Source organism: Amblyomma mixtum, chromosome 10, assembly GCF_055824585.1.
Source record: "Amblyomma mixtum isolate Tamu chromosome 10, ASM5582458v1, whole genome shotgun sequence".
Lineage (NCBI taxonomy): Eukaryota > Metazoa > Arthropoda > Arachnida > Ixodida > Ixodidae > Amblyomma > Amblyomma mixtum.
This window is the reverse complement of record NC_143021.1, coordinates 157,725,948-157,751,508: the sequence shown is the minus strand read 5'-3', so window position 1 is coordinate 157,751,508 and position 25,561 is coordinate 157,725,948. Positions and strand designations below refer to the sequence as shown.

At 49.3% G+C, this 25,561-nt stretch overlaps 1 protein-coding gene across 1 annotated transcript in view; it reads right to left on the bottom strand.

The window, feature by feature from the left end:
- Cda5 (Chitin deacetylase-like 5) overlaps positions 1-22,537 on the bottom strand; it is a 249,832-nt gene extending 227,295 nt beyond the window's left edge. The window contains exon 1 of the mRNA XM_089564058.1: positions 22,436-22,537. Coding sequence (XP_089420184.1) covers positions 22,436-22,514 — 79 coding nt within the window. The 5' untranslated portion in view covers positions 22,515-22,537. The remainder of the gene's footprint in view (positions 1-22,435) is intronic.
- Positions 22,538-25,561: the final 3,024 nt, after the last annotated feature.

The following is a 25,561-nucleotide window of genomic DNA, read 5'->3' as shown; positions in this document are numbered from 1 at the left end:
TAACGGGGGAATGCCCGAGGCACTCCGTGAATGCCAGCCAAGGCTGCACTCTCCACTTCCTGGACATCTTGGTTTCCGACTGGCGCCACTCTTTAAAGCATAGTTTCAAAGCCCGCTTTTCCCAATTCCTGACGATTCCGAAAATATTCAAGAGGAGGCGAAATACGGGCTGGTTGGTACATGATAGAAAAATTGGATAAAACAGCGCAACGGAAGACGAGACAAGAGAAAGACAAACACCAGTGCTGGCTAACAACCAAATGGTTTATTGCTACAGGCGAGACCGCATATATAAATGAAATGGCACAAGTAAGAACACAAGAAAACCTTGAGAAAAAGAAACCGCACAACCACATAACCTGACTGAAAAAATAGGCACGTCACTGATTAAGATACGCATGTTCCTTAGGTAGTAGATCTATCGATGGGCTACTGATACAGGTGTTACCTAGCTTTTTAATATGGCAGGCCTCCGAAATGAGTCTCGTGGTCTCATCTTCATAATGGGCGATGATCGTGGTCCGACTGAGATGCGCCTCGCAATCTTTACACTGTGCACAATGCAAAGTAAGATGGTTTCTGCGTGACTTGTTCTCTATATATTTTGCGTGTTCACGTAGTCGATCGTTTATGCAGCGTTCCGTCTCACCGATTTGGTTGTTAGTCAGCGCTGGTGTTTGTCCTTCTCTTGCCTCGTCTTCCGCTACGCTGTTTTATCCAATTCTCCGAAAACATCCTACTGTTCTTTTTTTTTCACTCTATGTAATTTTACATGCGGAGAAGAAATTGCTTGCTCGAAGGTTTCCGAGCAGGCCATCACGGGTCTTACCGGCCTAGCTGCGAGGTTGGCGGGAAGAGAAACGAGAGACCGGCACTTTTTCTAGGAGCTGGTTTTCAGTAAGCATGGCAGGACGGCAACGTCTACCTCTCCAATGTCGTGCAATTATGGGCTAATGTGGGCTCTGCAACTCGGGCCCGCATCAGCCCCGTCATGTGCTACCTGAGGTGCTTGCGGAAGAGGTCCCGCTCCTGTGCGAGCGTTTCAGTGCCGCAGTTGTCAGCCAGTATTAAACAGCTGCACTCCTGAGCAACCACTTACCCTGACGGCAGCCGACTTATATCACGGACCCACGCTTTCTTCGCACTTGACGCTTCTGGCTGGCCAACTGAGCATGCATGCTGCCTCGCACATGCACCGGCTATTGCATGGCGCGAGTGTAGCATGCAGGAAAAGACGACGTCATGTGTCGCTCGCGCCACATTTCTGCCAAGTACCCGGACCGAGACACCGCTTTCCTTTAACTTGGCTTGAACTAGAGCGGCATGTCGGCAATGCGCAGTGATACCATTGGCACAATTTTCCCACTTTCATCGAATTTTAAGAGTAAAATTTGACCGAAAGAGAATCGTCATGGGTTTTCAGGCAATTTTAAGATCCTGAATTTTCTGTTAATTTTTTCCGAAACTGCTAGATTTTGGAATTCCGCTACAGGAAGAAGGATGTTTTAAATCCTATTAAGGAAATTTTCTATTACGTCATGAAACATCAGTGGCGATGCGTGGTTAAGCCTCTTTCTTGACGGCCATGCAGACGTGAGCAGCTCGAAAAAGCGCCGGTAATGCGTAAGGCGTAAATGACAAAGGTCATTCGCGTGGCTCCGACACTCCCCAAATCTATTTTGGTTCCCTTGGACATATGCTAGCAGTCAATTTTGATTTGAGGGACGCCAGCCGTCAGAATTGTTGCTAAGGGTGCCACGACATAGAAAGCATTACACTTATTCCTCTTTATTAAGAACACCGAAATGCGGTTCATGGTTTCTACTTCGCGGTCTCCCGAAACAAGCCCCTAAGTGAGCTCATTACCGTGCACATACGGATAGAAGGCAGAGCCTGCTGGCTCACTAGTTGCGCACCAGTTTGTTAGCTGCAGAGCCCCGTAGTGTTGGAGAGAAAAAGGCGATTCCGGAGAGGCTAATCGACGGAAGAAAAGTCTGTGCAGGGCAAGGTAAGCTTCCGAGATTTTACGCGGCCACGAAGATGACAATCGGGGAATGAATGTTTCGAGGACACATTGTTTTCCGCACCGAAACTGCACAACTGCTGCTACCCTTCTCATTACACAGGCAAATGTAAAGCAGAGCGGGTACGAAGTTTAAGTGTTGGCAATGTCGTTAATAATTATAGGAGGAATTTTAGAGCTTCGTGCGCAAATGACTCTCTGGGATGGCAGTTACTAGAAAATCGTTCATAATCTTTGAGTTGAAAATATGTTCAATATTTCGCACTACAAAACTGGCAGAGAGAGAAGAAAGAGAGAAAGAAGTGCTTTAGTGGAGGTGCCGAAATATGTTTCACTGCTGCCCGATCACGCATTAACTGTAAAGGAAATTATCTGCAGACCTGCAACAGAATGTAATAGGCTACCTGGAGAGGTATCTCTAATAATGAGAAGTGAATTAACCGGGTAGTCTCTATAACCCATTTCCTTGTTATTGGTCTGTGCAGGTCACTTGTCGCGGTTGTATTGTCTGCATGATTTTCGTCGCTTGTTTTCATATGTATGCTGTGCAACTCCCCCTTCTGTAATGCCATCTTGTGGAGCCGTGGGTATTAAAATAAATAAGTAAATAAAAAATTAATGGCTAAATCATTTTTCGTTCAGAATTCCAATTACCTCATTTGCGGATATTGCGTTTTCTAACCGGGCTGCTGTGAAAAAAAAATGCTTCCCATTAAAATCAGTTTTGTATCATCGAGAAAATAAAAGCTGAAAAATAAACTGCAATGTGCCACTGATGAAGCTTTGGCGTCACACACGTTACCGGCAAAACTGTCTCGAGTGCGTTGAATGGTTGTACGAGGTCCCAGTCATGAAAGCCTTGAAGCAACTGAAACGAACATTTTTTTTTATGCTCAGCACGGGTGCCGTTGGCCGCGCGGTCGCCCGAGGCGCAGCGAACGTAGTGTATGTCCCACGAGTCGCAACTGAAGTTTTGGTATCCCCCACTGCGGTCATGCTAAACAGAACTTCTTGCTGGGCTAGTTGGTAATTCATTGTAAAGTAAAGGCGACAAAAACCACACACACACACAACACTAAACATTTGACCAACACTGTTCCCACTTCGAGTTATTGATCAATTCGCTCTCGCCCTACCATAAGCTTGCCGTCCCGGTTAGCTCAGTTGGTAGAGCGACTGCTCCGGTGTAGCGGTGGTCCCGGGTTCGAACCCCGGACCAGGACGAATTTTTCTTTAACTAAGAAGTTTCTGAGAAAGCTGTATAGCTTTCCTTTGTAGCCGTATGGCTGCGCTAGGGTGGATGCCAATGAGTAATTACTCCCTTATTACAAATTTGCTCCACCTTCGGGGTTTCCCCTAAACATTTGACATGAAAACGGGATAGAGAGAACGGGAGGCGCTTTGTCCCGTTCTCTTGTCTTGTGTGTGTGCGTGTGCGTGTGCGTGCGTGTGTGTGTGTGTGTGTGTGGTTTTGGCGCCTTTACTTTACAATGAATTACCAACTAGCGCAGCAAGAAGTTCTCTTAAGAGGCGCTCTGTCCCGTTCTCTTGTCTTTTGTGTGTGGTTTTTGGCGCCTTTACTTTACAACGAGGTCATGCTCTATAGTCGGATACAACTTAAGTCTGCAGTGAAACTCCGCCCATATTCAGCCTCCGCGCATGGAATTCCTCCACGACGACTAAGTAGTCCGCTGCTTAAACGTTTCTTGTTACGTAAATAAGAAGCTTATCACAAGAAAAAAAATTATGAGCTCTAGAATTTTGATTACGTTGATTGTTTCATATAGTCATAGTTTAAAAAGTTGATTTTGTTTACAACTGCGATTGGCCAGCGGAGTAATACAAGACGCCGCGGACCTCGGCCCAGTGTTAACAACTGCTGTTTTTTTTATGTTGTACCCTACTATAGTCAAGTCTTAAGTCGACTCGCGTAGAAACGAAACTCTGCATGGCTGCGTGTTGCGTAAAATGTGGGGAAGGGTCAGGAGACGTTTAGCACGAATAGCGCCGTAGCCGACGTTTCACGTCCTCGACCAGTGGGGCCTCCTCTGGTTTTGGTCTCGGTCCTCGCAGTCCCTTTCTAATCGCAATGTGGGCCCATAGAAAGACGCCGTTGACATGACGGGAAGAGATTGGGCCGAAGCGCACCGGAAGCGCGCTGGGAAAAGAAAAGGGCGCGACGGCGGCCCACTTTCCTTGCCCCCCCTCCTCCTCTCCGTGCCCGACTTGTCCGCCAGGAATGCGGCGTCCCGTTATCCGCCAAACTGGTTGCGGGCAAGGTCGGCCGGAACGCCGCGCCGGCCGGACAGCCGGCCGGCCACGCGAGATCTGCTGGCCAAGTGGCCCCTTGCTCGCTAGCCTTCGAGTGCGCAGCCTGCCTGCAAGCACATGCCAACAGGATTTCTGTTTTCTCTCTCTCTATGTAGCCGTGCGCTACGCGCGCTGGGAAAGCATCCTAGCCTCCTCGAATTGGACATGTTTGCGCTGGTGAACGCAGGTTGTGTGCCGGAGCAGAGTCCGCTTTCTGGACCAAGTACACATATGCTTTCTTGTGCAGCAGCGCAAAGGCACAAGGCCATAGGACGAGAAGGGACGACACACAGCGCTGACTGACAACAGAAGTTTATTCAGTAAGCCATGCTTATAAAGGCGCCAGCGACACTGAAAAACAGAAAGAACCGTGATAAACATCTGTTGTTAGTCAGCGCTAAGTATCGTCCCTTCTCGTACCCTGGCCTTGTGCCGTTGCGCTGTTGCACAAGAAATCATGTCCGACCAACGTGCCCATCAGTTATTGTTGTACACATATGCGCGGTCAGGTCCAGAGGCCTTGCTGGTCGGTCGTCCAGCTCCTTCGCCGCCGTCGCTTAGGCAATCGCTGCGCGGCAAGTCCCTAAAGAAACGGGCTCTATCACGAAGAAAGTCTCAGCGCGTCGGCCAGATGTCGGAAACAACCGCATCCGAAAAAGAAAGCCAACTCTGTTGGGCTTGTTTATGCGCGCCAGCGCTTGACGTCACAGGCCTCAAACGAGGCTCGGCTATTGAACACATTCGCGAAGGAAAAGCTAGCAGGTACCAGTCACTGAGCCGTTATCGAACTCCATGGAGAGGAAAGAAGCGGGTGACCCTGGTAGGGGCAAGCGTTCCCCTTTTCCAGAAGGCACCCAGAAGAAGCAGATTAGTGAAACTGTTGCTAGCGATGCCATGCCTGAAATCATCTCACTTTCATTTTGCTCAGAAAGTTTGGTCCTGGATGGATGAAGTCCAGCGCAGCTGCGACTGCTACGGCGATCTTGGTCCGGTCAATCGTTCCGAGAAATGCCCGAGCGAGTGAAGAACCGACGAGCGCTCAACGCTGTCTGCGCGCACAGTGGCCAGGACGCCCACCGTGCATTGCTGAGCGAATTGTCAGCCGGGAAAAGAAAAATATGCGGCGCACGTAGCGTCGGCTAGACCAGCCGCGCACTTCAACTAGCCGCAAACCAAGAAGGGAAAATGAGCCTGCTGCCGTTGCGGATTACGTCCTTATAGTTCGGGCACGGACAAGTATGCGGGGAACTTATCCTTGTTTAAGTGGCCATTCTACATTCTCCGAAATACCAGGCGAGCCACAACGCGGTAGCCCCGCGCGGCCGCTTACAAAAAAAGTTCTAGACAGTCTATAGAGTGTCTATAGAGTTCTATCTATAAAGTATATAGACTGTCTATAGACAAAAGTCTATAGGCAATACAAATGCCATAGACAGTCTATAGACAATCTATAGATTTATGTCCACACACTTTTATTAGACCTTTGTCTATAGACAGTCTATAGGCTATCGATAGACAAAAAGCAATATCTAAAGGAAGTCAATAGAGTCAATAAGAAGTCTATAGACTGTCTATAGACCATTTTTATATGGGCCGGAACCAGTTAGCAGGATTTCCATCCAAGCTGAAATAACGCGGCGCATCGGCGGCAGCCATCGCCAGCGGAGACTGGCGCGGCAACTAAACTGGCTTGCCCCCAGAGTTCGTTCGAAGGCGGCGCGATGCGTGCTTAGCGACGGCTTAGACCAAAGTCCTCGTGATATGCGCGCCGCTTGGCTCGTGGAAATCTGCAAGCAGTTCGAAGATGTTGTGAAAGAGCACAGCGCAAAACCGCTTTCCACGCCGATATGCAGCAGGACTGGAGCTAGGCGGCCACTCGCATTGCCATCGCAGCTGGCACGCGAAATGTGGAGGGGCACGACCTGTCCCCTGTGGGCCGTCCGGTTATGCTGATCCGAGGATCGATTTATCTGATCTTTGAGGCCACCTTGTCCGGTGACCTGCACGACGCTTGCGGAGCCTGAAAAGTGGCTCGGGATGTATACAGAGTAAAGAAAGAAATGCGAAACCGGAATGCTTGGAGGCGTACCAGAAGATGAGAAAAATGTCCCAAGCAGCATGCACGAAAACCGCCTGAGTCGAAGAAAGAAAATTTGCACAACTGGTACTATCGGGGTTCTAATTATAAGGACACCCAGGAGAAATCCAAGCTGTCCACATCGACTGATTTCCGCGTTCTAACGAAACGAGCTGAATACATAACGGTTAGAACGTGTATAGGACAAGAAAATTAAAAGCAAGCATCACCTCCACGGGCACTTTTGGCAAGCATGGCAAGAACACTTCATGTCCCGAGTCTCTGAGGAGAGTGACTTCCAGTCAGGGACTGACGTCGAGATAACTACTGACGGCAATAGGGTGGCAGTTTTTAACAGTTTTTAACCAGTTTTTAACACCAGATTTCACGCCAAAAAACACAGCTTTTGCTGACAAGCGAACGTCAATAAAATCGCAGAAACACACAAATTAGAGCTATATAGAAGAATTATCGACCGTGTTTTCGTCTTCCTCTTCTTCAGCCCAAGAACGCTCTTAGCGGGACAAACGCCTTTCCCATTGACCTCGAAATAACTCTGTCCCGCGCCTGCTGCGGCCATCTGATCCCGTCAGTTTTCTTATTCTTATCCGCCCTCACTACGCCCTATCCTTCCTGGTGCGTTTGTCTTCCCTTGAAGTCCACTCCGTTACATTAAAACACCAGGCGTTATCCGCGCTCCAAATTGCATATACTCACCCCATGTCCATTCTTCTTCCCAATTTCAGTAAATGTACCATTTGCTCACACTTGTTTCCTGGACACTCTGCTCTCATTGTGTCCCTCACAGCGTCCGATTCCGTTGATATTCTCCCAGTTATTTCGCTTACATGATCCAGAGCCAAAAATTGGCCGAGAAACACGTGTCATATCCAGCAGTGCACTGCATTCATATCATGATGTACGCAGACCATTTGACATCTTTACTTGAACTTTATGTCCACAGTTATTTGTTAATCGTTAAGGTGCTCATCGTAACGTTGTATTTCCCCTCCGCCTCCTTCCAAGTTGTTTTACTGAGCAATGGCACCATAGGGTACTGCTCAGGAGTTATCCACTGTACACGGCTGTTTCCTGTGCAAGCGGCTGAATACGACCTGTAAGCATGGAATCGACAGGAGTCCTGTTATCGCTCGCTTGCGCGCGGTTTAAGTAGCGCGCACCAACCATGATTTTACAGGAGGCGCACTTTAAAGAGTACTGGGGATGCGTCAATGATGCGCAAGAGTTCCACAGGAGCTGGTTTCGAGCCTCGTATACGGTGACGACGACAGCTGCGTGCCACACTAGTCGTCACCGGTCGTTTGCGCTGAGTACCAAGTTCACGTGTGCATCTAGGAAGGAAAGGAAGGAAGGAAAAACTTTATTTTACTCTAGTCCTTTTTCCTGCGGTTTGGGAGCATCGTCAGAGACGTTTTCTCCTTGATTTTACCCCCAGGAGTCTTCTCTGTCGAAGTCGTCCGCCTCTAATCAGTGGTCGGTTGCCCTCAGTCCAGGGCTCCGCTGGCCACTGCCGCCCGTTGAGCTCGCTGTACCAGACCTTCTTGGTCTTCAGAGCGGTCGCTGGACAGCAGAGTCTCCCACTGCTCCGCACTCGGGTTTTGTATTTTGGGGACCACGTCTATCTTTTGGCAGGCCCATGTGATGTGATAGAGAGTAGGTTTTCCGTCGCACCAGGGACATTTGTCCGCGTATATGGTAGGGTGCATTTTGTTTAGTATATGTAGGTTTGGGAAAGAGCCTGTTTGTAATTGTCTCCAAGTGACAGCTTCCTCTCTGCTGAGAGATTTGTGTGGTGGGGGATACCGCAATCTTCTGCCTCTGTAGTTTTGTAGTATGGCCGAGTAATCCCTGGGTGCTGGCGCGAGTTCCGCGGGCTCGTCGGATGCTCGGAAAGTAATGTATCCTCGAGCTATCCTGTCGGCCTCTTGGTTCCCTGCCACCCCCGTGTGCCCCGGTACCCACACAATTTTGTGTGGGATCTTGTCGCTTTGTTCTTCCTGGTTTTTAATTCTGTCGCTCGCTGCGAGGAGTATACGGAGCGCGTGACGACCTATCCTGCCATTCATGTAATTTCGGCAGGCTGTTTGAGAGTCGGTGAGTATTGTTAGCGACCGCCCGGTTCTATAGCCCTCCGCCACCTCTAGAGCAACGGCTACTTCCTCGGACTCTGCAGCTGTGCAGCCTCGGAGAGACGCGCTGGTCATTTCGCGTAAAGACGAATCGACCACCGCCGCCACAGCGATTTTGGTGTCTCCTCCTCTCCAAGACGCGTCTGCATACACGGTCGTGGCTTGAGGAGCGTATGTTCTTTCGATGAAGTCGGCCCTCGCTTCTCTTCTGCCTCGATGGAGGTTGGGATCCATGTTTTTTGGTATTGGCGCTACCTTGAGGGTCTTGCGAAGCTCATCGGGGATCGTTGCCGTCCTCGTCATTTCTCGCATCTGCTCGCGGTATCCGAGCCTCTGCAGGAGCGCTCTTCCAGTCGTTGTCTGCAACAGCCTGAGTTTTTGCGACTCAAGCTGCGCCTCTCGTAGCTCCTCAAAGGTGTTATGTAATCCCAGGGCCATGAGTTTTTCGGTTGACGTGTTGCGCGGAAGTCGGAGCGCTGTCTTATACGCTTTGCGTAGCAGGGCATCCGCTTGTTGTATTTCGTTTTTGTTGAGGCACTGGTAGGGTAGGCTGTACGTGATTCTACTAACTACAAGGCTTCTGACTAGTTTGAGTGTGTCCTCTTCACGCATGCCATGTCGCCTGTTGGTGATGCGGGTGATCATGCGTGAGACTTGTAGTGTTGTTGCTTTGAGCAGGGTAAAAGTGTGAGTACTGCGCTGGTTGGATTGAACCCACATGCCTAAAATTCTTATTGTTGTCTTTTCGGGGATGGGTGTCCCGTCAAGGTAGACGTTGAGTTTTAGGTCCTCGTTGGTTGGGACGGTCCGGTTTTGCTTGCCTCTCCAGACTCTCAGCAGTTCCGATTTCTCGGTCGAGCATGCGAGTCCTCTTTCTGCGAGGTATTGCTCTACACAAGAGGCCGCTTGCTGTAGCCTTTCTTCCTTCTCTCCGAGACAACCCGTGTTTGTCCAGACTGTTATATCGTCAGCATACATTGCATGCCTGATGCCTTCGATGTTCTCTAGTTTTCGAGCTAGGCCTATCATAGCTATGTTGAAAAGTAAGGGGGAGATAACTGACCCTTGGGGTGTTCCCTTATTTGGAGTGCGAATTTTCTCCGATCGAAGGTCTCCTATGCCGATGGTGGCAGTTCTGTCGGACAGGAAGGCTTTGACGAAGCCGTAGATTCTGCGCCCGCAATCCAGCTTGTCTAGGCCCGTAAGGATCGCTTCGTGGCTGACGTTATCGAATGCCCCTTTGATGTCCAGGGCCATTATGACATTTTCTCCCGTCCGAGGTACGTTTCGCAGGACATCTTCTTGTATTTGGAGGAGAACGTCCTGCGTCGAGAGCTTCGCTCTGAAGCCGAACATGGTATGTGGTACACAGTCGTTGTCTTCCATGTAATTTTGCAGTCTTAAAGTTACCACCCGTTCGTAAAGTTTGCCAAGGCACGACGTGAGTGATATGGGCCTGAGGTTTTCAATTTGTAGCTTTTTACCAGGTTTAGGTATCATTATTACTTCGGCGTGTTTCCAATCTTCGGGAACCGTCTCCGCCTCCCAATGTTTGTTAAGAAAGCTGACGAGCTCTTGTATGAGGTCGTCGCTCAGGTTGCGGATTAGGGCGTTGTCGATTCTGTCCGCTCCGGCTGCCGTGTTTCTGGTGGTGTTTCTTATGGCCGCGTAAACCTCTTCCACAGTTATGGGGCGGTCGAGTTTCTCGTTTTCGGCTCCTCGATACGTTCCTTGGTATCGCGGGGGGTTGTGATCGCCGAAACATTTTTCTCGTGCCTTCTCCAGTAGGGTGATGTCTGATCCCTCGAAGGAGTGGATGAACCTGTGGATGGCTTTATTGTTTTCTGATTTTATTTTGGTCGGATCGATTAGTGCTCTTAAGAGATTCCAGGTTCTGGCCGTGCCTAGAGTTCCCCTAAGCGAGTCGCTGAGTTGGTCCCAATTTTGTTTCGCGAGTTGCATCGCATATTCTTCCGCCTTTGCCGTAATTTCTGCTATCTTTAGTTTTAGTTTCCTGTTGTGTTTTTGCTTCCGCCATCTTTTGGTGAGACTGCGTCTCGCTTCCCATAGTCTGAGGAGGTGGGCGTCTACTTCAGGCGTTGCTGTCGTTCTCCTTAGGCTTTTTGTGCATCGTAAACCCCGTTTCTACCGCATTACCAACCGTTGCTGCAGTTTTTTTTTTGTTTTTCGTGTTGGTGCGCTTTATTGCGAAAGCACTAGGTGGCCCATCGACACGAAAAGCCCGCGTCTTCCAAAATGTGGCGTTACAAAACTCGCGATTGGTCGGAACAGTGTGACGTCATCAATACCGGGGGTGGAGGGGGGAGGGATAAGAAACGTTCACCATTAATCTTCAGCACTAGCACTTGCAACTGTACCAACTACAAAGAAATCGAACAGAATTGGAACCGAAGTCAATTAGAATAGCATTTCAATGCCTTCGCATAACTCGCACGTAAGTTTTTGTTAAGTGCCCCGAGTAGTTTATTGTTTTGATGCCAATTGGTCCATTTATCTGTACTTATTTTATCCTTTTTTTCTGTTCTCGACGCCCAACTATGTGCTATCAACCTCTTCCCTCTATAATGACAGATAGGAATACAGCAAAGGAAGGGACACCACCGCGACTTCAACTGGTTCTTTACTTCAGGAAGGAATAGCATATACAGGCAGACTGGGCGGGGAAGCACGTCAACAAGTGCTTAGTTTGCTACGCAGCACAAGATAACAAAGGCGACATGAAAAGACACGAGATAACGATGCGATGACTTCGCACAGACGAAATGCAATGAAGCAGCCAATAGTCACATTTAAAATACAGAATTTGCGACGCCGGACAAGGCGACAGAACGACGAGATGCAATAAAATGGCCAAAAGGGGTGTTAAAAGCCTAAAAAGTGTGAAGAGAATTAAAAGACATATAAACCAAAAGGGACGAACAAAAATGCTAAAAGGTGAAATCGAAAAACCTAAAACCTTTAAGATGCACTGTGTTGTATTCCTAGCTGTCATGAATTACCAATCGGCCCGATCAGCCACGCTGACCAGTTATCCTCAGTAGTGCTCCCTGTAACTTGCCCAACTTGCCCAGTAACACACTCTGCTTCCCGTAAGCCCAGAGGTTGTCAATATATAAATACATAAATAATACTGATAACACCGAATCGCAAAGATCTCTAGAGGATGAGTTACTCGTAGGTCCGTAGTATACGTGACTGCCCAAAAATACTGCTCAAAAATATACCCTGAGGACTCTTGATCAACTCTGTGGAAACAACTGCTAGATAAGCAATACTAGCTAGCAGTGAAGAGATTTTATTACCTTCCCTGTCATTCTTTCTGATTGTACTACAGTCACTGTGCACTCCGTGTAAACATTAGCCAACACCTTATCTTCCTCTTCCACATCCTGGTTTTGCTATCCCGCCTGTGTTTAGGCTGAGTTAAATGTTTTCTTGTAAAGGCGCTTATAGGCGTTGCTCACGGTCTTCGAATTTCTGTATGACATTACTGATGGTGCGAATACGGTTTATGGTTTGGTTTATGCGGTTTAACGTACCAAAACGACTCATGCTATGAGGGACCGCCGTAGTGAAGGGCTCCGGATAATTTCGACCACCTGGGGTTCTTTAACACGAACTGACATCGCACAGCACACGGGCCTCTAGAATTTCGCCTCCATCGAAATTCGGCTGCCGCGGCCGGGGTCTAGCCCGAGTCTTTGGGGTCAGCAGCGGAGCGCCATAACCACTGAGCCACCGCGGCGGGGCGATGGCGTGAATACGTACAAGACCAGTGCAGTACCCTTTGCGAAAGTCTTTCCTGGTCGTCTAGTTCATCGAAGCAAGAAATTGCTCTAATTCTATGGGCGACGCGTTTACCCCAACACCGACGCGTTTACGTATCACGTCAAGAGTAGGAAGGCGAGAACTGCATTCGAGAGTAAGTCAGCCGAGAAGAAGCCCGAGGAACCTCGGCATTTACGAACAGGCATACAGCAGGCGTCCGATACTCATCCCGGGCCTGATTTTACGGGAGGATCCGGAAACTCTTGTACCCACGGTGGTCGTGCTCAGCTCGTAACGCCAGGCGACGCGGGCCTCGAAAGCAAGTGCTCGCGTGTCCGCAACACAAGCCGCGGAACGCAAGGGCTTCAGAACGCAGCATTTGCTGGGCCCTGCACCGCCAACCAAGCAAGGCGTCCGCAGAACTTTTTCCGCGGGGGGGGGGGCACCCGATGTCCGGGTATGAGGGAAGTGGTAGGTTAGCACAAAAAGGAAACTATTTGTGGGCCAACCGCGCACATGAAACAAAAATTAGAAGCAGCAAATTAGTGCTAAGCTTGGAGAACAAACATTGCAATTCATTAATGAACAAAGAATTGAACTCATTAAGCAAAATCCGGTAAGTTAATGTCACCTAAGCGTGCTAATCAAGCTGTGTAGTTGTTTTCTACTAGTGCATAAATAATATCTGTAATTCCATGGGGGTGCAACCGACCCCCCACCCCCCCTTGCCCCCCCTTCCGGACGCCCATGCACCCAAGTGCATTACGATCACCACCTGCTCTCACCGAAAAGGCGACGCGTCTAGAATTCTGCCCGAACAAGTTCCAAGTTTTGGATGGAGCCTCCGTCAACGGGCGATCGGCGGCCAAGCGAGCGAGCCGGTGAAGGTCGCTGCGCACGACGCTTTGTGGAGCCTCACACGGCGCGCTCGGGCGACTCAGATAAACGGCGGGATGGCTTCCTCCGGGAAACTCGAGGTTTGGAAGGCATCCTTATGTAAGCAACGTTGAGGGCGCTCAATCCTTTATCGGCGTCGACGGGGCTGTTTTCCGAGAGGACGCACAAAGCGTGGCTGTAACGAACCGCAACAACTTTGCGGCCGCCGAGGAGGATGTCCGTGCTTTCTTGTAACAAACAGCGGCCACCGTGCTCGAGGCATTCGGGCGACGGCCGAGGAAGTAACCCCGTTTGAATCGGCGGCGTAGCCACAAGCATTCGAACGCCTGGTAAAGCGCTCGTCGATTGTTCGCGGCGGACGAGATGCGGTCGTTGCTTTCGACGTTCATGGTGACAACATAGAGCAAAAGACGAGGGACATTGGACAGACCGGGCGGTGCTTAAATAAGCGCCTATATGAGCATAGGAACAAGTTGAGAAATCGGGACACACAATCAAATCTGGTCAAACATTGTATAGGATGTGAAGAGATGAAAAAGAGTAAGAAAAAGTGCACTGCTTTGTTACATCGCGCACGAGTTCTGTACAAGCACAATGATCAGACTACACGGGAAGTCGTTGAAGTCTTCCACATTGAAAACGACAAGCATAATTGCGTCAGCAAACCATCAGTTTCCTTAATTGATAAGGACATGGATTTTCTTCATAACGCTTGACTGTCGTGCGCATTTTCAAGGGTGTGTTTAGTTTTTAGTTTTGGTTTTTGTGTGTTTTGTGGTGTATCGTTCTGCCGGTTTCCTTCACATGAGAAGGTTTTAGCAAATAAAGCTTTAGTTGCGAGTCAGCGCCTGTCCTGTGTCTTTCTTACTCTGGTTCCTCGTCTGTTGCTCTGTGTTGTCGCCATGAATCTTTACCAACTAGCCCAGTTCAACGTTTTGCTTTCGACGTTCTCAGCCGTGGTAGAGGAGAATTCACGTATCCACAGGTGTGCCATGTTGGGCCACCGCAGTGGGAGAGAGAACAACTTTATTTTCCACTTGAGGGTTGGGAGTTAGGGCAGGTGGGCTGAGTGTGGCCCCAGGTGGGGCGACGTCGTGAGCCCACGAGACGAATGCGAGTTGTGTCTTCTTGTCTGGTCTTGCGAGAAGATGGATCCAACCCTCCGAGGAGGGAGCTGGCAGTAATGTTTACGAGTTACCCTCCCATTCCCAGAGGATGTGTGGCTGAGTGGCAAACACTCCGTGGTCGCAATTAGGACAGACGCGGTCGTATTCCCCGTCAGTAATGAGGTATAGTCTAGAAGGACTGAGAATAGAATTCGTCTGCAGTCTGCGAAGCATGGTGGCTAGTACTCGGTCGAGGTCGGGGTGGGGAGGCGGGTACACGCGTCTTGTCTCCTTGTAGAAGTTGGGGACCGGGACCCCATGCATGAAATGAGACGGGAACACAAGGCTGGCTGCTGCTCGTGAGGATATGCGGACTGGGTCGCATCGAAAGAGCTGCCTTCGAGCGTCTTCCCACGGAAAACCAACGGCGCTAGTGTTATGTCTTTCTCAGCTGACATCTTGCTTCACAGTTCGCGTTTCACAGAATGCGTATTCTGCCTGTGCGACTACAATGCCCACAAGCCGTCACGCTGCGGCGGCACTCAGGACGGCACAAAACAAGCACTGCTGGCGACAGCAGTGAATCGCTTTTTAAATTGTAAATTGTAAATTGGTTTTTGAGGAAAGGAAATGGCGCAGTATCTGTCTGACATATCTCGGCGGACACCTGAACCGCGCCGTAAGGGAAGGGAGGGAGGTAGGAGTGAAAGAAGAAAGAGAGAAAGAGGTGTCGTAGTGGAGGTCTCCGGAATAATTTCCACCACCTGGGCATCTTTAACGTGCACTGACATCGCACAGCACACGGGCGCCTCTTGCGTTTCGCCTCCATCGAAACGCGGCCGCCGCGGTCGGGTTCGAACGCGGGTACTCCGGCTCGGTAGACGAGCGCCTTACCACTGAGCCCCCGCGGCGGGTCAATCGCTGTTTTCCCTACACGCTGTCTGCGCGCATGCAGCAACGCATAACGGCCACCTAATTATGCGTCACAAGAGCGCGAACGCCCACTGCAGCCTGGGAAGAAATTGGCAGGAAACTTTCTAGACTAGAAAAATGCGAGTGAGGTATGCCACGCTCGGACACGATTCAATGACGAAGTGACAAATGCTCTTCAAATGAGGCCATCGAGCCGATGGTGTCTACGATTTTTTTTCACATCGTGGTTATTCCGTCGTTAATGCCTGTTACACTAGCGTGACATGCATTATCCGTGCCTGAGAGAGAACTAGAGACGGATTAACCGCGACGTAATGAGAATCAGCCATTGGTTGCAGGGCCCCCTTTGGCGTCATTTTGTCGTTTCATATTGAGTTGTTGAGTTCAGCTGTTGTAGTAGAAGGTAACAAGGAAGCTACTTTTCCAAGGAATATCCGTGAACCCGATAATAATTATAAAATATTATTATTATCGTTAATAATAATAATAATAATAATAATAGTATGACTTTAATTACATCTTTTTACATTATGCAGGAAGCCTGCAGAAACAGCTGCTGAAAAGCCAGTTTGACAGAGCCGCAGGCCCCCTTCATTGGCAGTTCGCATAAAGTCACAAACAATGACATGAGGAGTATTTCTGTTAAAGAAAAGAAAAGAAAGAAAGGGATGAAAGCACAGTTCACGAATAATACCACGCGAACTACATGGCGAGCAATAACATTGGATTTTACCTCTGAATTGCAATAACTTGGACTAATAAAAGTATAAAGTTTGAGTAATGTGTAGTGGTGAGCAGCTTTGTAAAGACAGAAAAGTATTTTTATAAATTTACTGGGAATTCGTCCAGGGTAAGCACGGCGGAAAACTTGATTTTGGAGCGGGGATTCGAACTTGATGGCAATAAAAAAACGCGCAGGCCAACAGAGACACTGTGCAAACACCGACTTTGAAATGATTTGCTTATTCGAAGCATGCGCACTATAACGCTAGCGAAAGTAGGCAACAAAACCGAAAGCGTGAAAAAGCACGCTAGAATTATATAAAACAACCTAATGAGTTTGTGAGTCTACGTGATGAGCAGAAAATAGTCGCTACGTTCTCTGGCCATTTCAATCGCCACAGCAGCTCTTTGAGGCTAGCATAACTTGGGAATATAGAAATGAAACAGAGAAGAGATCTGAGCAGTTGCCAGTGTGGTCACGATGGGAGAACAGAGGACCCTTTAAGGTTCAAATGTCTAATTGGCGGCCTGAAAGTACCGCTGTGTAGTTGTCTGTAAAATACGGTTGATAGGATTGTGAAAAAACAGGCTAGCGATGCGGAGGGAGGACTGTTCACAACTGAGAGCAGGGTGTATTCCCTGACAGTAGTCACTAAGGTTAAGAAAAAATACAACCAATTTTTCATACATCTCTGAGGCTTGTGACAGTCGCCAGAATCGCGATTTATAGAGTGTGCGCCAAAAATCTATCTGCAAATTCGCCGATCTTCGCAGGAATGATGACGACTAAATTGAATGCACAGTTCGCTTGCACCGTTTCCACAGCACTCGAGGCGGTCGAATACAGGTGCGCACAAAAGTAAACAAAGCGCGCTACTGCCTTCAACCATTTCTTACGTGCCCCCGAACTGAAGTTGCGAGCTCTGATATGCGCGTGCTGGCAGTGGACTTTAGTGAGCTCTCTCACGGACCAACGGTGTTGTATAATCTCTGACCGGCAACGCGTGATTGCATTCAGAATGAAACATCGTGATCAGTTTACTTACGTCCGCACCTGAGCAACCTTTGTACGCAGAGCTTCCTTTCTGTGTCGTGGTCTGAGCCATTCGCGTGTGAGAAAGTGCTGGTGTCTTAGCCGGAGCAGAAAAAAAAGACATCGCGGACAATTTTGGTGCATGCGCGTTACCAGCACTGGGGCTTCGTTAACATACACTAGCAGACCCTCAAAGAATGTGCGCAAACATTCAACAGCTACTGTGCAAGCCCTGCCTGTGGTAAATTTCGCGATTATCTCTTCGCAGCCGGTGACTTTATACGTCGAAAAGAAATACAGGATCCTGGCTTCAAAACAGCCAGAGGGATAAATCGAAAAAGTAATAGGAAGCATGGTGAAATATGAGTGAGTAGGTTACGTATTCATCGGACGGTGCCGACACTAGGCGTGCTTCGTCGGGTGTGGCGCCCCCATGTTGAGCGGCAAGGCACGGGACACGACGGGGGCTCTATTACTTTTGCTCACGATAGTGCATCTGTCTCCGTTCTGTCCCGTCTTTGATGCGCCGTTGACGAACAATGAACCGTAGTGATATTGTTCCTTCAAGCGGTACCTGTTTTCCTTTCGGGTGCGCGCGGGAATGCCGAGTGTATTTTCTTCGTCGGCTCCGCAGACAAAGTAAAAGGCACTCAAAACATCCACCATTTGTACGTAAGCAAGCAAGCAAAAGGGTGCCTGTCTGCGTTCATTGTTACACTCGCGCATAACTGGCGGCGCATTCCAAGGGGAGTAGATCGCTCTCAAAACCGGGCCTCCGAGGAACAAAGCCCCGGGAAGCCGAAGACCATTGTTGCCTTCCGTTCTCACGGGACGATGTCGCGTGCCCGCGACGTGGCTTGCGCGTCGCCCTGGGGTCAGCGACGCTCAACTGCGCAGCCGCACCGCTGGAAACAAGCGCGGAGCAGCGTGCGACAGGGCCGGCAACCGATAGCCTGGTGCCGCCGAAGGTTTCGTGCTTCGCATCTTGTGTTGTATAACGAAATGAACCGATCAAATTCTCAGGCGCCCACACCCATACGTTGCGGGGCAGCGCTGTACGAAAGTGCTTTTGGTTTAGCAAAACGTTCAGTTGGGCGAGTTGGTAGATATTCATGATGTAAACAGCGCAAACTACAAGGGTCAAGAAAAGAAGGGACACAGGACGAGCGCTGACTCGCAACTAAAAGGTTTATTCACTGAAACCTTCTTATATGAAGAAATAATTATTTTTATTTTTATTTTATTCAATAAACCCCTAAAGGCCCTCAATCGAGGGTATTACATAGGGGGGAGCAATGACACACAACACAAAATAATATTGAGCAAGCGCCAATGTGCTATACATAAGAACAGAAAGCACATGTAGAAAACAAAAGAAATAAACAAAAACCTGTAGTAAGAAAAAAATGCACTGCATTATTCAATCAAACACGTGTACTATACACCCACAGTGACCAGACGACACGAGAAGTTGTCGAGGCTTTTCACATCGCAGGGCATCAAATGAATTGCGTCAGAAAACCATCTGTTCTCCTTTGCGATAGGGAGATGAATTTTCTCGGGAGCACCTGACGAATTTGCGTTTCATGGTTTTTTATTCTTTAATTTTTTGTGTTGTTTCTTCCCTTTGATTGTTTCTTCATATAAGAAGGTTTCAGTGAATAAACCTTTTAGTTGCGAGTCAGCGCTCGTCCTGTGTCCCTTCTTTTCTTGACCCTTGTAGTTCGCGCTGTTTACATCATGAATGCTTTTGGTTGGTTTGGTTTGGTTTATTGGGGTTTAACGTCCCAAAACGACTCAGGCTATGAGGGACGCCGTAGTGGAGGGCTCCGGAAATTTCGACCACCTGCGGTTCTTTAGCGTGCACTGACATCGCACAGTACACAGGCCTCTAGAATTTCGCCTCCATCGAAATTCAGCCGCCGCGGCCGGGATCGAACCCGCGTCTTCTCGGGTCAGCAGCCGAGCGCCATAACAACTGAGCCACCGCGGCGGGGAAAGTGCTTTTGGACACAGATGCAGCGACTCTAGTCAAATTACGGTACCAGCCACTGGCTGCGCTTGTACACAGAAAAAAGAATGGTTTATCGCAAGCAAACTTTTTACTTCACGTGAACTCGTAGCGCAAGAAATTGAGAAGTGCCAAACAGTCCGACTGTGAGATTAAGTATCTTGATTCCTATGATTAGAAATAATTGCAGGGTAGCATGCATCCTGGTTCTTTTTTGGAGGGTATTAATACATGCGTTTCTTCCAATAAACCTCAGTTGTTAGTCAGCGCTTGTCCTTCTTCCTTCTGTCTTGTCCGTCGTCGCTGCGCTGTTTTTTACTTCCTGTGTTCTCTGTTGCAAGGAAACAGCAGAGCTATGGTTTGTCCTCACGGCGTGTTAAAATCGCTGTCTGAGTTGTGCCTAAAAAAGTCGCGCCGGCATCTCGTTCCTGTCGGCAGCATCGCCCGCGCATGCCCTTTCTGCGCGCCGTTGTTGTCTTCCGCGTCTTTCCTCTCCAGCCCACTCCGTCCTCTGCGGCACGCTCAAGGCGGACTGCTGCCAAGAGGTGCAGCATGTACCTTTCGTGGCTCAGACTGACCGCATAAGAAACATTTTTTAGGCTGCGTAGCACTTCAATTTCTCTGGCACGATTCAATGCAGCTGGGGCGGGCCGTACGCCTGTCTAAGCTGCGCGCCTACGGACCACGACACTCCGCACTCGAAAAGTATATGGCACGGACCTTCTTCCTATATATGGCGCTAGCGGTTCTTTGTCTCGTCTTTTTGCGTTTTTTCTTCTTCTAAGATGTTCAGTCACCAACTCGCCGAGCAACACGCTTTGATAAAGAAAAAGCGCTCCGTCGAATCTTGGTCTGTTGTAGCCCGCAAGTATGCATGGAGCGGCAGGCAGGGCTGTAGGCAGTAAGAAGTGGTTACATCACGAGGCGGCATAAGAAGCAAGTACTTGCCCACACCAGACTAACACCTGTTCCTTGACTACGAGTCAGCGCCTCCTCGCTGTAGCCCTGATTGCGGTTCTTGCTCCGCCAGTTTTTGACCTCATAGCGGCTGCACGCCCGTTGCCAGTGCCGCACGTTCCGTTTCCGGCGCTCCCATGCGAAAGAAAAAAGGCGCACTGGAGCCTCGCTCGCAGTCCTTGAGAAAGCAGCGGCCTTGCGAGCGCGCCCACAAGCGCGGACATAGCAGGGCGCGCGTCTCGACGAACGGGTGCAGTCATGCAGCAGCCTCGATGCGTTGGGCGGACTCCGTCTCCAGGGCAAAAGTCGTGAAGAAATACAGCCGCTTTGGAGATTTTTAGTGCTGCAGACGCAAAAACGACTGCAGACGTCTACTGCCGGCATTCAGTGGATGTGTGGAGCTAACGCCGCTGGACCTACTGGTACGGTATTCTGAGCAGCCAAAGGGATGCGTTGTGAAGCACTTCGAATTGTCTTATTCAGTGAGCAAAGTGTACGTTACCCTGAAAACAAATGTGTCGCAGACAAGCAGTGCAGAATTTGCCTTCAGTGGCCAAAACAGCAGATGGAGGAGAGTTGATTGGGACAGAAATGGTGAGGCGCGATGCCTAAAATCAGCCACTGTTACCTCAGCTCTCACTTGGCTTCCACAATGAAATGACGTCATAGTAGTGACGTCGTAGCAGCCATCATGCTGGCGGACAATATTGAAAGGCTGCACACATGTTTAATCTGCTTATATTCGCCAGCTCCGACGTGCTCAGTGAATGATATGAATGGAGCACTATCATGGCGCCCCTGACGTCATGCGCAAGCCATCTATAGACTCTTACTATCTAAATTCTTCCAGATATTCTGCATTGAAATAGAAAATGGAGCCCTGCCAGTGCTCCAGCCAGCGCTCTAGAAGAAATTCTTTAATTTCAGTTTGTATCGTTGCCGTTATCTTCGATTTTATAGCCGTCGCAACACTCATTTGCGCTGTTACTAGTAAATGGGATGTCACGTGAGCACGTGTAGGCACCCCTAAATCGGAATTGGAGAGTAACGAATGTAACGTACACAACGGAGTTCGGTTTCAGCCGATGTTGCTGCCGTCTACAGTGAGAGACGTCAGAAACTACACGTTTGCACTTGCGCAATCCAACCCTGCACATGTCGCCTTACGCATGGCGGACTTCCAGAAGATGAGACCAAGGCGGTGTGACCTCGCACAACTGCAGCGCAAAACATTAAACCTGCTTGTTAAGTAGACAAGTAGCTCTAATTTCAATGAAAAGACGATTCATATGCAGAGCCACTGGCAACCCCCGAGGTGGCGGAGCATCGGCTCGAACACCGACCATCGGAGCGGCCAGCAGAACCTTACCCTAAACTCACCCAGTACCACCGTATGACACGCTCCGTTCGCAGGCGCTCGCCGTACATGTGCAGTCAGCGGAAGTGCTCTTCTGATCCGAAAAATCGCACGCATTTTCTGTCGGGAATGTGTCTGAATCCAGCGGCCGGCAACCCTTGAAGTAACACAAGAACCAACGAAGCGACTAGCACGCAGACGCAATTACATCTTGCCTTCGGATTCAACGACAAAGGGAGCTAACCGCGCCGTGGAAGGTGCGGAGACGAACATAAACAAGGGAATGCATGGAACTAATACAGGGGAAGAAACGCTAGAAAATAAAATCGTGTACATCGACCCGGGAACTGAACGACAAAGATGGTGGTTCAAAAGCGGTTGCCATTTGAATTGCGCTTGAAGTGGACTCACAGAGCAGATCATGCAGAGCCTGAAGGCAGCGTTTCTGCAGGACTTGGCGCTATGTCGTCAGCTGTGGACGTCTTCTCTGCTCGCGTTGGCTGCTAGTCACAAGGGCAAGAAGTAACGCTACCGTTGCTGTCACGAATAGCACCTACTGCGCCGCAGCGCAACATCGAAAGTATTCCTTGTTCCCAGATGCGGGTTTGCATTGTCAGCGCCTGGGTCGCGCCGACAAGCGGAAGGCCTGCGACGAAGTTCTCGTGCCGAGGATATGTGCCCTTACAAAAAAAAAGTTTTAGACAATCTATAGAGTGCCTATAGACTTCTGTCTATAAGGTATCTAGACTGTCTATAGACAAATCCTAGAGAACAGTCTTTAGGCAATACAATTGCTATAGACAGTCTATAGACAATCTATAGATTTATGGTCATAAACTTTTAGTAGACTCTTGTTTATAGACAGTTTATAGACTATGAATAGACAAAAAGCAATATATATATAGGAAGTGAATATAGTCAATAAGAAGTCTATAGACTGTCTATAGACCATTTTGATAAGGGATGGACGTCCCGCTAGACTGTCGCGCGACCCGAGTGCGCTTCCTCAAGTCCAGGAACTGTCCGAGGAATGAGTGAAGCTCGCACAGAGGCATCTCCCTGCACTCACCCGCACGTTCCGGCGCCGCGGCGAAGACGCACAGGACGAGGAGCAGCGGCTGCCAGCGGGCGGCAGTAATCCAGGACATGGCGGCGTATCCACTCGCGCACACACGCACACAACACACACGCGCACCCCAGCCGCTAGCGTCGGCGAAGGAGCAGCGGCGAGTACGCAGCGCGGCAGCTCGCTAGCAAGTGAAACCGGCCGCTCTCCCGAAAGCGAAACGTCGCGCCGGGGAAAGGGTGGCCGCCACTGCAAATCAGAGCACGCGGCGAAGGAGACTCTCCCTCGGCCACTCTCGCCTGCGCCGCCGAGGGAGCGTGTCAACACTGTCGAAACACAAACGGGGCCGAGAGGTGCGCGACACGCGTCCCGGCCTTGTACTTGCCTCGTCGCCACTCGCGCCGACGTGTAGCCCGGTTCCTGCTGCACGGACGTCGCCGCGCTGAGGATGTGGGGCTAGCTAGCCCGCCTCTGGCAGTGTTCCTCACGCTAGCTTGCGCCTTGTCAGTGGTAGTATGGTTTATTGGTTTCGTTTATTGGGGTTTAACGTCCCAAAGCGGCTAAGGCTATGAGGGACGCCGTAGTGAAGGGCTCCGGAAATTTCGACCACCTGGGGTTCATTAACGTGCACTGACATCGCACAGTACACGGGCCTCTAGAATTTCGCCTCCATCGAAATTCAGCCGCCGTGGCCGGGATCGAAACCGCGTCTTTCGGGTCAGCAGCCGAGTGCCGTAACCACTGAACCACCGCGCGGTGCCAGTGGTAGGGGTAGTAGTATAAAAATTTATTCCGCAAAATGGGACGAGGTTTAGGGGTTGGAGTCTTGAACAGCAGCTTATGTTCCTAGGTACAGGATCCCATTGGTTCTTGCTGCCTCCTCGGCCCGCTTAACCAGCGCAAGCTAATCTTGCGGGTAGGAGCTGGACAGAAACTCCTCCCACTGCTCCACTGACGGGTGTGTAGTTTTGGGCTCTATCGGGCTCGCCCGACAGCCCCATGTGGAGTGGTAGAGGGTGGCTATCTCTCCGCACCACAAGCATTCTGGAGTGTATTGCGTAGGCCAAATCTTACTGTATATATAGCGACTTGGGTATGAGTTGGTTTGTAGCCGTCTCCATGTAGTTGCCTGATGTCTTGTGAGTGTCTTGTTGGGAAGCGGAACACAAAATTTTTGTTCTTTGCAATAGTCGCTTCATGGCTCTTCCTGGTTATTTAGATGTTAGTCCAGATGTAAAAGGCGCATTCATTGCTGGAAGCATTGCTTTTGCAGATTCTTCCAGCATTTCATTCAGACTGGTCACTTCGGGAACTAAAACGACTCCGTGGTCTATTTTAGGAATGAAATGCGCTGTAAAACTGAGGCTGTCTACAAGAACTTGAACCAGAAGGTTTATACATGTATAACCACCTTCAGTATAGCCTGACCTCCAAGGATCCCTCAGGAAGAAAAAAATAGTCTTGACGCATTGAAGTTTGCTTGCCTAAATGGCTGAGGGTGGCAATTTGCCTATTTAGTTTTTTTTCTATATTTCTATAACTTCTATGCACTGTTTTAAGTGAAACTGAAGGAATTGTCATATGAACGCAGTGATGCATAGTTTATCGCCAAGTTCTATTTGTCTTCAGTTTTCGGTTAAAGCTCGCTCTCTGTGGCTCCCCATAAGCTATCAGCGGAAGTTTCGCCTGCCACTATTTATCACTGCTCGATTCGGTACAGAAGGCTACTGCAACGACTCAGACCTTAGCATGTGAACGTACCCCGTGTGGCTGGGGGTACCTATAGTACCATCCAGTGCCACATAGTATGCATCGCTATCCGTGCGCGACAATCAGCTAATCCAAATGTGCCCTCTTTGGGACGTCTTGAATTTCCGTAGCGCCACTCATCGCTGTCCATCGGAACCGCTTGTGGCCTTTCCTATGCGGAATCCTGTAGTTTTCGTACCTGGCTGTGCTTATTATATTGGGACGCCCATGAAAAGGCGATACACCTATTCTGCGCGATCGGCGTCGCTGACAAAGCCGCAGATGAGGAGAACGAGGTAATGGTTCCTAAAGTTTCAGGTGGACACCACCTCTGTGTGGATCTGACCAAACTTAACAAGGAGGTTCCCAGGGAAAGGCATGTTTTACCTACGGTTGAATGGGTCCTAGGACAGGCAGGTGATGCCAAAGTTTTCTCAAAGCTGGACGCCACTGCTGGATTTCATCAAATCCGTCTTTTGGAAGATTGTCAGGAATTCGCTACATTCGTCACGCCTTTTGGACGCTACTGCTACTGTCATTTACCACTGGGAATAACATCTTCTACGGAATTCATTCAAAGGGAAATGGCTAGAATCTTGGAAGGCCAATCTAACGTTGTCATTATGATTCATGACATTTTGTTTTTTGGGAAAGAGAAAGAGGAACACGACCAGAAGTTATCTGAAGTTCTGGATCGTCTCAGCAAAGCAGGTGTAAAGCTTAACAAAAACAAATGTTGTTTTGGATAACGGCAAACAGAGTTTCTAGGTGTAGTTGTGAGTGAGTCCTGACAAGCTTGAAGCTATCCGGTCTTTACGAACTCGGACAGATTTTCAGTGTTCACCGGTTCCTGGCATGAATCACATTGGTAGCTTCCTTCCAAATCTGTCACAGACTACAGCACCGATTAGAGAACTCCTAAACAAGCATAGCGACTAGTACTGGGGTCCTATGCAAGAGTCAGCTTTCAACGAGGTCAAGTCAATGCTCACATCTTCACTGTGTGTAGCTAAGTATCATCCAAGCTACAACACAACTCTCTCATGTGATGGCAGTTCTTTTGGAATTGACACAGTTCTTTTGCAAGAACAGCCCACTGGCGAGCTACGTCCTGTAGCAACGGCATCTCGTGCACTGTTAGAGACAGAAAAACGCTATAGCCAGACCGAACAAGAGGCTCTAGCAGTGACATGGGCAATTTGCTGGTTTGACCAGTTCATTCGTGGCATCTCATTTATTGTGGAAACGGATCACCAGCCTCTAGTAACCCTTCTAGAGAAGTCAGATCTTGACACGATGCCTCCTAGCGTTCAGAGCTTCTGTATCAAACTGATGCGATATCAGTTCCGAGTTGTTTATGTTCTTGGTAAGCAGCTTGCT